The sequence below is a fragment of the Parasteatoda tepidariorum genome, chromosome 9 (genome assembly GCF_043381705.1).
Source record: "Parasteatoda tepidariorum isolate YZ-2023 chromosome 9, CAS_Ptep_4.0, whole genome shotgun sequence".
NCBI lineage: Eukaryota > Metazoa > Arthropoda > Arachnida > Araneae > Theridiidae > Parasteatoda > Parasteatoda tepidariorum.
Window position 1 is genome coordinate 28,153,280 of NC_092212.1, and position 12,787 is coordinate 28,166,066.

At 31.7% G+C, this 12,787-nt stretch overlaps 1 protein-coding gene across 1 annotated transcript in view; it reads right to left on the minus strand.

Moving 5' to 3' along the window:
* Positions 1–12,787, minus strand: part of LOC107451605 (spermatogenesis-associated protein 22) — a 46,431-nt gene that overhangs the window by 7,025 nt on the left and 26,619 nt on the right. Inside the window, exon 5 of the mRNA XM_016067760.3 lies at positions 10,708–10,921. Coding sequence (XP_015923246.2) covers positions 10,708–10,921 — 214 coding nt within the window. The remainder of the gene's footprint in view (positions 1–10,707; positions 10,922–12,787) is intronic.

Sequence of the window (12,787 nt, forward strand, 5' to 3'; positions counted from 1 at the left end):
AATATAATATAATATAATATGTGTTATACATAAGATATATTTATAACTCGCGATTTTAACCTGTACATTTCGACAAAAAATAGACTTACAAAACTATCTAAGATCTGTTAAAAAAAATCTCATGCAACAGGAAACAAAAAAAAGTGTTTTCCAGTATTATTATAAAATGATGGTTTATGAATTATCTATTCAAATTAATGGATTCAAAGGTAATAAAATGAAAATAGCTAACAAAATCTTACAAGCTTCCAATTCAAACAAGATAAAATAACCCAAACAATTTAAAAACACGACCGGTTTTTCCACTATTATTGCCAAAATGAATCCATTTGTCTTATATAATATGTTCAAACAGCGACTTTGTGGTCGGGAAATTACGTTAAGTGGGATAAAATCTTGTATTTCCCCCCTTCGATATTTTTTCTCCTTGCATGTCGATTCACATTATTACTCGCTTCAAAAATTTGGTTGCTTTAGCCATCGAAAAAAACGTTTAAAATTGCGCAAATATCATGCTGTTTCATTCATATCGTAGTTCATCAAGGAATGGATAAGTGTTCCCACCTGTTATTAACATTAATAGCAGGTGTTTTATGGAAAGAGCATGTTGTGCCTACTTTTTTGCATGCGTTTCCTATCTCCAACATTTAAACTTTGTACAGCTGATGAATTTTCTCCAAATTATCTTTATGGAAATAGCTTATGATTCAAAGCATTATTTAGCCGCTCGCGTAATAATGGTAGGCAGCGGATTACATGAATATCGAAGTGATGTATGGTAGACAGGCTAAAAATAATCTCATGATATCAGTTTTTTTTAAGGTTAATGTGTATTTAGTTGAGCCGCAACTTTGTATCTAAAAATTACCCATGTAAAGAAGAAAAGATTAATATTATTAAAAACATTTTTTCGGAGGATTAAGTTTTTGTACTATTTGTTAAAATGTTAAGTATTTATAAATTAAATATTTAATTGCTAAATAGTTTGAAAGCATTCCTGGCGGGCAATTCTCGCTTGAACTCTTAAATACAGTGCTTTTGCCTTTTGCAGATCTAATTATAATAATAATAAAAACTTAACAACTATTTTATTAAAGCTTTTGGAAATTTGTAGGTTTAGTTTTTCGTTATTTTATTAATGCGTATCCAAATATTGAATTAGGTAAGCTACCACGTCTTCTAGTGTTTGTATAAAATCCCACTTCAGCTAAAAATGAGAATTCCTATTTTCCATCGCGAATGTTTTAAGTATTTGCTTATTTATTGCTGCATATTCATATGCAGGTGGTATGTTAATTACAAACACGCACTATAAGCCCTTATCAAATTTCTACAGTAGAGAGAGAATGATGAGATTGCGCGTTTAGGAAAACCCTACTGTGAAATATATTGCAACAGGCAAATTTTATATAATTTTTAAGTTTTCTTTAAAGTGGTAGCCAGCATTTTAATTTAATATTTCCCCCGGTTTAATAAATTTAAATCTTTGCTACTTCAGACCTGGCACTTTTAAGATTCCCATAGCGTGGAAAAAATTTTATACAGTGGTGTAAAAGTGGTAGCAAAAGTGAAAAAATTATATTTAGTTTAGATTTTGAACAAAACTATTTTTAATTTAAGAAAAGTATATGGATGTTGGAACCGTAGGAATGGTTTTACATATGGTTTTGGAATGGTTAAAAATAGTATATAATAAAATGGTAACTAACTTAAAAAAGTATCATTAGCCTTGATATATATATATATATATATATATATATATATATTTGCATACTCTTAAGAAGTTCTGCTTTAATTTACTATTATTTGGTATCTTTGCGAAAAGCGTAAACGTTTGCTGCTATGCTATATCAAGAAAAATTTCCCAAGAACGATTACTAAACTTAAAATAAAACATGAAATTATGTGATTGGAAATAAAAAAAAATACAACATGCTATTCATACCATTAAAAATAATTTGTTCTCTTAAGGAATGCTATTTGTGATAAGGGCATTTGAATTGCTACATTGCCAATTCTAACAACACAGTTCCTTAACCGAGATTCATTTTTTCTCCCCCCTTTAAATGCTTCTATTTTTATAACCTAATATTATAACCTCCTTATTCTATTCTATTATAACCTATTTATTTCGTTTCATTAATTAATATACCTGAAATAAAATATTGCTTATTCCTATCTCGCGATAAACCATTAGATTTTCTATTGTAATTAAGTTGCTCGTTTTTGCTATTTATTTTGTTACTGGCAGCCTTTGGTGACCTATATGTTACCTTTCAAAATTGTTTACTCTAACATATAAACTTTAATGGTAATCAAGCTGAATGCACAACACAACTGTATTTAAATATTCTAATTCTTCAATCCTTCATCCAAAGTCCAATCTTAACACCATAATTAGTTTTAAATAATATATTAACAGAAACTGTAAACAATATATTAACTTCTTTCACCCTCTAGCTGTGGCCCGTGGCTTAGGCTTTACTCGTGCGGAAGTAACAAGATTTCACTTTTAGTTTTTTTCAAGAAATGTCTCCGATATTTTCAAAGTTCTTTATGCATTGAATTTTAGTAATAATTTAAAATCTGACCGGCAGCCATTAAATCAGACAAACATCCATAAATTTGAGATCGGGACATTTCAGCATAGTAGTCAGCAGAAGTATTAAAGTATTTTTCATCTCCGTCGTGAGATGAAATTAAAAAAAGACTCATCCCAATTTAATTACATACTGTCCTACTTTACTTGCGAGCCTTAACTTGAGTATTGTGTAATATATACGTGTTATTGCTGGAAAAAGGCAAGTGTCTTACAGTGTATGGAACAATGGGACCGTTTATATTTAAATTTCTACAGCAATTTTAGAAAGTATCAAAGATAGAGCTAAATAATTACTACGTAACTAAATTTTTATTTCCATAAAAATACAAAATTATTCTAAACTAGGAGGCTTCGCCCCCTGCTCGCTGGCGCTCGCCAGCACCCGGAACTGCTTTCACGGTTCATTTCGTATTGCTTCGCAATCCAATGCTCGCTTTGCTCGCTCATTGGATAAGTTCTTAACGTCTAGCTTTTGTATACTTTTTTGAATACTGAAGTTCCGAAAACTTTTCACTGTAGAAAATTCTAAACCTGTACATTTCAATATTAATTTGAAATTGCAAACAGTTCACATATTTTNGAGAGAGAGAGAGAGAGAGAGAGAGAGAGAGAGAGAGAGAGAGAGAGAGAGAGAGAGAGAGAGAGAGAGAGAGAGAGAGAGAGAGAGAGAGAGAGAGAGAGAGAGAGAGAGAGAGAGAGAGAGAGAGAGAGAGAGAGAGAGAGAGAGAGAGAGAGAGAGAGAGAGAGAGAGAGAGAGAGAGAGAGAGAGAGAGAGAGAGAGAGAGAGAGAGAGAGAGAGAGAGAGAGAGAGAGAGAGAGAGAGAGAGAGAGAGAGAGAGAGAGAGAGAGAGAGAGAGAGAGAGAGAGAGAGAGAGAGAGAGAGAGAGAGAGAGAGAGAGAGAGAGAGAGAGAGAGAGAGAGAGAGAGAGAGAGAGAGAGAGAGAGAGAGAGAGAGAGAGAGAGAGAGAGAGAGAGAGAGAGAGAGAGAGAGAGAGAGAGAGAGAGAGAGAGAGAGAGAGAGAGAGAGAGAGAGAGAGAGAGAGAGAGAGAGAGAGAGAGAGAGAGAGAGAGAGAGAGAGAGAGAGAGAGAGAGAGAGAGAGAGAGAGAGAGAGAGAGAGAGAGAGAGAGAGAGAGAGAGAGAGAGAGAGAGAGAGAGAGAGAGAGAGAGAGAGAGAGAGAGAGAGAGAGAGAGAGAGAGAGAGAGAGAGAGAGAGAGAGAGAGAGAGAGAGAGAGAGAGAGAGAGAGAGAGAGAGAGAGAGAGAGAGAGAGAGAGAGAGAGAGAGAGAGAGAGAGAGAGAGAGAGAGAGAGAGAGAGAGAGAGAGAGAGAGAGAGAGAGAGAGAGAGAGAGAGAGAGAGAGAGAGAGAGAGAGAGAGAGAGAGAGAGAGAGAGAGAGAGAGAGAGAGAGAGAGAGAGAGAGAGAGAGAGAGAGAGAGAGAGAGAGAGAGAGAGAGAGAGAGAGAGAGAGAGAGAGAGAGAGAGAGAGAGAGAGAGAGAGAGAGAGAGAGAGAGAGAGAGAGAGAGAGAGAGAGAGAGAGAGAGAGAGAGAGAGAGAGAGAGAGAGAGAGAGAGAGAGAGAGAGAGAGAGAGAGAGAGAGAGAGAGAGAGAGAGAGAGAGAGAGAGAGAGAGAGAGAGAGAGAGAGAGAGAGAGAGAGAGAGAGAGAGAGAGAGAGAGAGAGAGAGAGAGAGAGAGAGAGAGAGAGAGAGAGAGAGAGAGAGAGAGAGAGAGAGAGAGAGAGAGAGAGAGAGAGAGAGAGAGAGAGAGAGAGAGAGAGAGAGAGAGAGAGAGAGAGAGAGAGAGAGAGAGAGAGAGAGAGAGAGAGAGAGAGAGAGAGAGAGAGAGAGAGAGAGAGAGAGAGAGAGAGAGAGAGAGAGAGAGAGAGAGAGAGAGAGAGAGAGAGAGAGAGAGAGAGAGAGAGAGAGAGAGAGAGAGAGAGAGAGAGAGAGAGAGAGAGAGAGAGAGAGAGAGAGAGAGAGAGAGAGAGAGAGAGAGAGAGAGAGAGAGAGAGAGAGAGAGAGAGAGAGAGAGAGAGAGAGAGAGAGAGAGAGAGAGAGAGAGAGAGAGAGAGAGATATATATATATATATATAGAGAGAGAGAGAGAGAGAGAGAGAGAGAGAGAGAGAGAGAGAATTAATACCGATGTTCAGAGTGATTTAAGACATATAAAGTTACATTCCGGAAATTCCGTTCTAAATATACTCAAGAATAATTAAGATATTAGTGAAATATCAATTAAGTGAGCTACTACTTTTAAAATTTCTACAGTGTATAATATATACTTAAACTATATATTAATCAGTATCTTTGTATTTTTAAAGTGCAGTGGTTAAAATCCTTTCAAAACAAATACTAAAATATAAATTTTGCTACCACTTAAAATATTCAGTAAAATTCTTCGGGAAAAAGTCGAAGAAAATGTTACACCTGGGCAGGGCATGTATACTTTTCATTAAACTTTAACTTTGACACTTTTCCTTGTAAACTAAAATCGTTACCTCCAATCCTTATGTTTTGGTCCAACCGTAACAACATTTATTGTAATAAAGAAATTACACATTGACTATTAAAAAAGAGATATAAAATTGGGATTAATACAGAACTCGAAGATCTGAATTTTGCTGATGTCATTGAGCCATTCATCTAAAAACTCTGTCCTTGAAAATAAAATGCAATTGTTCAAAAAGTATGCTAACAGTGTGAGGTTGCAAGTAAAAAGAAAACATGAACCATGAAAATAAATGCAAAATCTCGAAGAAAAGCAAAAATTGATGAAGACGAAATTTTAATGTAGAAGAGATCACGTATTGAGAGGAATATTAAAAACAGCGCAAGATCATCTTTTAGAATCTTATAAAAATTCTGACAGTCAACAAACATTCAAAATAGAACAAAAATAAATATTTATTAGACAATGTCTTTTGAAACTTTATTGTATTGTTCTGATGGTTTAATCGTGCTTAGAAAATCAGAATTTCAAAAACTTGAAGTTTTCAAAATAATTGTCTCAGAAAGATTTTCAAATCTTATGGTCCATTATTGAAATTAGAAATGGTAAAATATTGGGAAAAAATGAATCTCACTACAATAGAAAAAAAATCAAACAAGAGAGGGTGAAGTTTTACCGGCCATGTGCTAAGAATAATAGCAGAGAAATTGTACAAATTTTTGACCATGAATGAGTTAACAAACAAAAATGCAATTAAGATTTTAAGAGGACAGGCTTTGAAGAATTAGAGGATGTCAGTTCCCAAGCGAAAGACTGGGAAGTAAGGAGAAGTAAGCAGGAGGCCTTATGCAGAACACAGAAGAGTCTAAGTAATAAGAACTTTACTTCCCAAAATAAGTTCTTTTTAGGTTGGTCAAAATTATTTTAAATGAATTAATTAAAATGAAAATCAAATGTTAAAACATAAGATTATAAAACCCATTTAAAAACAAGATAAGTTCGAAAGTTTGCACACCGAGCATTTTTAAATCTTTTTACAATCGGTTAATGTACCATTAGCAAAGTTTGTAAATCTGACGTCTTAGCCCTCCGCAGTAAATGACAAAGGAATCACAATGTGTATAAGCGAAATTCGTTTAATTCTGCTACCACTTAAAAGCTAAACAAAGTAACTATGATGTCTTTTGCACATACTAACCATTTCAATTGTTTAAATATCATTCGATTGCTTAAATGCACATACCGTTCAAAATCCTTGTACACCAAATTTAAAAATATTGTTTTATCGGAATACGAACTACTTATATCCTGGTCTTATATCTACATAACTGTCAAGTTCTTTTTCTTTGATTACACTAAGGAACTATTTAAACAAAAAGAGCAGAAGAAAAAAGCATTGCATAAGATTTTTTAAAACATATTAGACACTTTCGAATTGCTGATTTCAAATCTGGAATTAATAATTTCTCTCGATAAGTTCACTTCTTATGCAATTTAATCATACAGTCCAGATAAGAAGTTTTCGAAAATTCCCTCGAGTGACCACCAAGTGCCCACACTTCACTAATATGTAGAGCGTGGCGTTAGGAAGAAGGCGGTAATACACCTCGGTTTAAAATACGAAATGTTAAGGTCATTTGTTTCTCGTGTTAATTGGAATTTTCAAAGGAACAAGGAGCAGAAAAGTGTGGGAGTATATAGGATGCCTCTTAAGGAGTCATTCTATATTAATTCATAGCTTAAAATAGATATCTTTAATAAATTTTAAGACGTAGAAAATTATTCGATTTCAAACAGCCATAAACATTCAATATTCCAATTAAAAGATAAGTTTCAGAGTTAATGGGCAATAATACTTCGAAATAAATAGTCATTGAGAAAATCCCAAATGCTCCCTGGAGTCATATTTTTGAATTTATTAAGATTTTTAAATTTTCCATTTTGAATGATGTTCAATTACGTAAATAAAAATCTTACAAACTATCACATTTCAAAATCCCCATATTTAAATCGGGCATGCTGGAAATACATTGGCTTTTCATGATTGTAATGACCTGAATCACTACGGCCATTATACGGCCAACTTCAATACTCTCAAAGGGGAAACCTTTATTTCAATTATTTGCTTCACAATTTTTTATTATAAATATATATTTATTATAAATAAAAACTTGGGCCTTTGGGTTTCCCGATGTCCAGTGGGTCATATTTGAAAATTTTCACTTTCGATGCTTAAACATATTACTTCTCGCGATAAATAAATGATTTTCGGTTAGTGAAATATAGATTTTATCTCACTAAACGAATGGCTGTCTGTATTTATCCAGACTAATTGGCAGGAAATGAACTTACCTGTAAAGTTTACAATTATTTTAGCTTTGGCAGAAATAGTTTTATCGTTAACAAAAATCAAAGCTATTAGTAGTGGTTTTTCTTAGAAAAAGAGACTAAATGTATCATTTTTGCGGCCTATTATTAAAAGCTCTGAGAAATAAATATTTGCTAATATTATGATGTACTCAAATAAGTGTCCTTATTATTTGCTATTATCTATCGGAAACATCAGATCAAGTATTTGTTCGATCAGGTTTTTCCAAAACTAAAACGTTTAATAAGCTTATAAAGCATTTGTCCCCCTTATTTAATTTGTATCTACCTAGATAACCACGATAGTATTACTAACATATAATAGATTTTAAATGCTATTTCTTAATTAAATAGGAATTATTTCGGTTTGTTAAATAATTAAAAAAAGATTTGAAATAAGTTATTATACATTTTCAATAAATTTAAAGTGCAGAACTCGTATTTTTTCTTGTAAAAAGAGTACCATATTTAGTACAATGTAACCAGGAACAATATTTAGTTTTAAAGAAACAGCAAAAGAAAATTTTTTAAGATCGGATTAAAGAACTTTATATTAATATATTATAGTTTCCACTAACGTCTTAATTTCTCAAATTTCGCAAATGCTAAGAACAAAGCAACTGAGTTACCACTTTTTAATCCTTTCCGGCGTAGTGAAGCCAGTTTTACTAACTCAACAAATGTTACGAACAAGAGCTGTAAAACTAATTGTGTTTAGACGATTAGAAACCACTATTCTTTAAACAACCAGAAGCTAAACTGTCTAAGGTTATACTTGCTACTGTCCTGTCTGATTAAAATTTTTAATCGGAATTTGCTGTTCCGAAAAGGGTTAAAAGGAAATGTTCTCAAAGTGGAATGATTTCCTATTTTTTGCGTTAATAACGGAACCGTTATCGTTTAAAAATAATAATATTTGATAATATTATTTTTTTCATAAAATAATACATAGTTGATTGATCAGCTAGTACGTAGACTATTTTACGAACTATATTTTGTCAATTTATTAATGGATGGTATAAGAATGTCTTGAACTACTTTATTAGAACTAATCCAGATCTGTTAAAAATTTAAGTGAAAGCAAAAATAAGTCTGTTACGTCAAACATGCCCAGATATTTCCTTAAACTTTTTGAAATTTTTTTTCGATTTTTGAAACCTTCACTACCTTTTATCTTTATCCCATTCCATAAAACGACACTTTAAATTAGAACATTAAACTTTAAATGTAAATAGTCATGTAACTGTTGACATTTAAAATTTCCTGATCTTTATTAACATTTTAATATTAAGAATTTGCATATATTAATTTCAAATCCATAATTTGAGTCAAATCGGAGAATAGAAAAAGCAAATTCAGTGTATCGTGAAAGAAAAAAAAATGGTTGAGATACAACCTTAGAAAATTTCGACTTTTAACAAATTGAAAGCATTATTTTGAGCGGTTTTTTGTTTGGAAAAAAGTAGTAATTCGCTGTTTATAGCTCTAAGAAAATATTTTTTTCAAGGTACTTAAGAGTCACAAAAATTTATAATAATATTAGCTACATAATGTTAACCCATTTGGACTTGGTGCCCTTTCTAAAAATACGGTTTTTTTCCAATAAAGATATTCAATAAGATTTCCAATAAGATTTCAATAAATAAAAGCACTGTTTTAAATGCGCATGAGCAGCCTTCATATAATGAGGAGTCGACTTCAGTGACTTGCAATGACATTTCTGGTCATAAGTTGCTTCGCAATTCCCAATCATTACGATGTACCCTACTTTCTCTCCAAGATAACCATTGTACTGCAATAATTATTATCGATATTAATTCTCTAATGTGCACTATGAATGAAGCTATATTTCATCGACATCGTTAGTTTTTTTTTTTTCTTCTTTTTTTTTTGTGAAGCAGACACTGTTTTAAATGCGGATATTCTCTAATCGAGGGAAACTAATGATGGATATGATGTGTTTCTGATATTATCGTATTTGTAGAGCTAATGTCTAAAATCACACTCATATAAGTGTTAATAGCACTTTCTCGATAATTTTGATAATTTTGTGTTTGCAATTGTAATCGAGTGTAGAACTACATCGTCATGTTAGTTCAAAATTCAAGCTCAGGGAAGTTTGTAATACATTTTTTTTTTCTTTTCTTTTTTTCCGCATTGTAGAAGTTTATAATAAATTTTTTCGTAATAACTTGATGCTGAATAAATTTTTGTTATCTTTGCATTTTCCATTATTAATAAAAAATTTAAAATAGGTGCCAAGAAAAAAAAAGAGAAGTAATTCAGCGCTTTTATGATACTTTTAAACTACCGTAATATTAAGTTTACATAGATTGCTATTTTGTGTTTTAAAATTTTTTAAAAACAAATATTATTAACAAATTTTAAAACATTTGAGATCATGAAAACATATTTAGCAATGAATTCTGAAGGGGAAAAAAAGGTAAGTGCTTCGGTAGATTTCGAGAAAAGCGGCTTGACATCTATTTTCTTTCCCTTGAAAATATTATCAACTTAAAAATAAAATTTTTGAAAACAGTTTTAAAAAATTGATTTTCGAAAAAGATTTCTTTTGCAATATGCAACGCTATTTCTGCTTGATTATGTTTAAAAGAATGACTTATTCCAAAATGATTCGTATAAAAATGTGGATACCCATAAAAAGCATGCATAATCTGAATCACGAAAGTAAGTATACACTTTTTAAAATTTGCACACAAATGTTCTCTAAAACTGATAAAATTATATGGATACAATTTATTTGGATACAATAATCATACATATTTATTTAACAACGTTATCTTGAAAATGCATCATTCGTTCAAAGCATTTCTTCTCTTTATTGAATGTTTCTTTCTTTTTATTATTTTTTTATCTTACGATTTCTTAAGTAAAGGTCAAATCTTTGCAAAGAAGAAAGCATCATCTTCCGATTGTTATGAATTGCACGCAAACAGATTTCGTCTACCAGGAAGAATGGGTTGATAAGTTGACAGTGTGGGAACTTTCGCTTATTTTTGGTGAAATCTGTTCTTGGTAAAAGACAATGAAAGAGCTTGATTTTTTTTCCTTATTCTTTTTAATTAAACAAACAGATTAAAAATTAAAGCTATTCCTTTGCTTTGCACGCAAATAAATAAAAAAAGAGGACAAAAGTTTAAACATTTACTTTCATATATTGTGATTAAGTTTGTTATTCTTGAATGTAAAATTAAAATTATTTATCATAACTCACTATATTTCAGTCATTTTTCAATGTATATATTTATTAATAAGTAAAGACATACCAAACAGCTCGAATATGACCTTTTCACATCCGAATGTTTTTGGACTGGATAAAAATTTATCAACAGTCACAGATATAATCCTCGGAAAGTCCGGTTCCTTATCAACAGCAGTTTTAGGTTTGACCATTGTAGGACTCCATTTTGGACATGGTTTTGGAGGTCCAACGGTAGGTTTAGGTTTCACCATTGCAGGACTCCATTTTGGTGTATTTTCCTGGAGTGAAGAGGAAAAAAACTTACTAAATTATGGTACTGTGTCTAGTACATGAATATAGAAATAATTTCTAAAAAATTATAAGCAAAATATTACTTGCTTAATAAAAAAACATGCTGTTTATATTAAGAACAAATGGGAACTGAAATATATGTCTAAAATGAAGTAAAATGAGTTACAGACATTTGTGATGAGAAATAGTGGTTTTCAATGCGCTAGAGTTATGAAAAGTTCTATCAGGATATCTATCAGGCTAAATGAAAAAACTTGGCCACCCCTTCCTTATGCTATTAAGATAAACTTAAGATTTGAACTTTTCTTTTCTTTAATTTATGAAGAACTTAGTAAGAATTTCATTGTAAAGAAACTTCGGACACAAATTTCTAAATAGCGGGAAAATCTTAAAAAGAAATTGATAAACATGTCTTTTAAGTAAAATTCGAAATAAAACATAAATGCTATTAAAAAGATGTATGAATAACATTAGCAATGCAATATTTCTGAAAGTTCCAGCTACATTTGCTCTCCTTTATTAAATATTCACATGATATACTAAACATCTTTGCTAAAACGCAGATGAGGTACAACACTTAAAAGGATATTATGGAAAAGCAAAGCGTCTTCTAATGTTTTATTCATCATTTTGAAATAGTTGTTGTCCGAAGCGCAATATTACTACCGTTTCAATACGCAATTACGGATTTCAAATGTTTATACATTTGCTATAAATACGGCAAGTCACGAGATCGTGAAGTTGTGCGAAAAGAAATACTCCGCACCTCGCGAAATATCTCGGGGTTGATTGTTTTTTCCGATTACGAAATATAAGTAGCTCCCTTTGCATGTCACGTCAAGTTTACTCAGCAGGCTTTTTAAAGGTAAAAAGGCATTATAATGTCAACAGTAAGCATAGCTATTGGGCACCTAATGAAGTAGGCCAACGTGGCTTTAAGATATACATAGGATACAATGCATATATTTTCCATAAAATTAACTGAAAACCGATCGAAGAATAGTTAAAGAAACAAAACTCGAAAAATAATAAGAAGAATGGCTATCAAAATTTTAAAATGTGTACAAAGACTTTATTCCACATTATTTTTTTTACTTGATAAATTGAAAAGGATAAATTAGATCTTCTTCCATAAATGAAGAAGAATTATGGTTAAAAAAAGTTTTCCAAATCAAGAAATGGAATCATAATTTTTGCATCAGCATCAGCGAACAAATTCTCAAACGTCAACAACTTAAAAGTTTGAAATTTTGAAGTATTTTACATTTTAATCTGTATAAAATTTATTACACAAGATAATTATAAAATTTCTTAGTCAACTGAAAACTCGTGTAGAGTAGAGCATACCGTTCGAAAGAACAGAATAATATTTATTATAAAAATGTTCTAATGAATCTAGTTAAAATCAATTATCCAGTTCTCGATTTACTGTGGTGGAGACATAATAACGAAATTTTCAAATGGCATCACCTATTTTTATCTTCAAAAAGTTATCATCAATTAAAATTTTCTATTACATATATCAACAACTTGTAGCACAAATTGTGGCAATGCTTTACAGAAATGAAGAGAGCAAGATACAAATCACCGTACTTTTTTTTCCCCCTTTCCGCTATCGTCAGAATGTACTCAATAGAACTGAATGGCTAACATGTCGAAAATGTACAGTCCGCAGAAGAAAAAAAAGATATCACCCTAAATAACTTTCGTTCTAATGATCGGATTTTCACGAACTAAAAGTTAGTCTTAATGGTTCCTGGGGGTGACCTCAAATATGCTAATTAATTGGTGCTAACTATTAATTAAGTTACGAAATCAGACACAAAAACGTACTTTCTCTGAATAAACATATA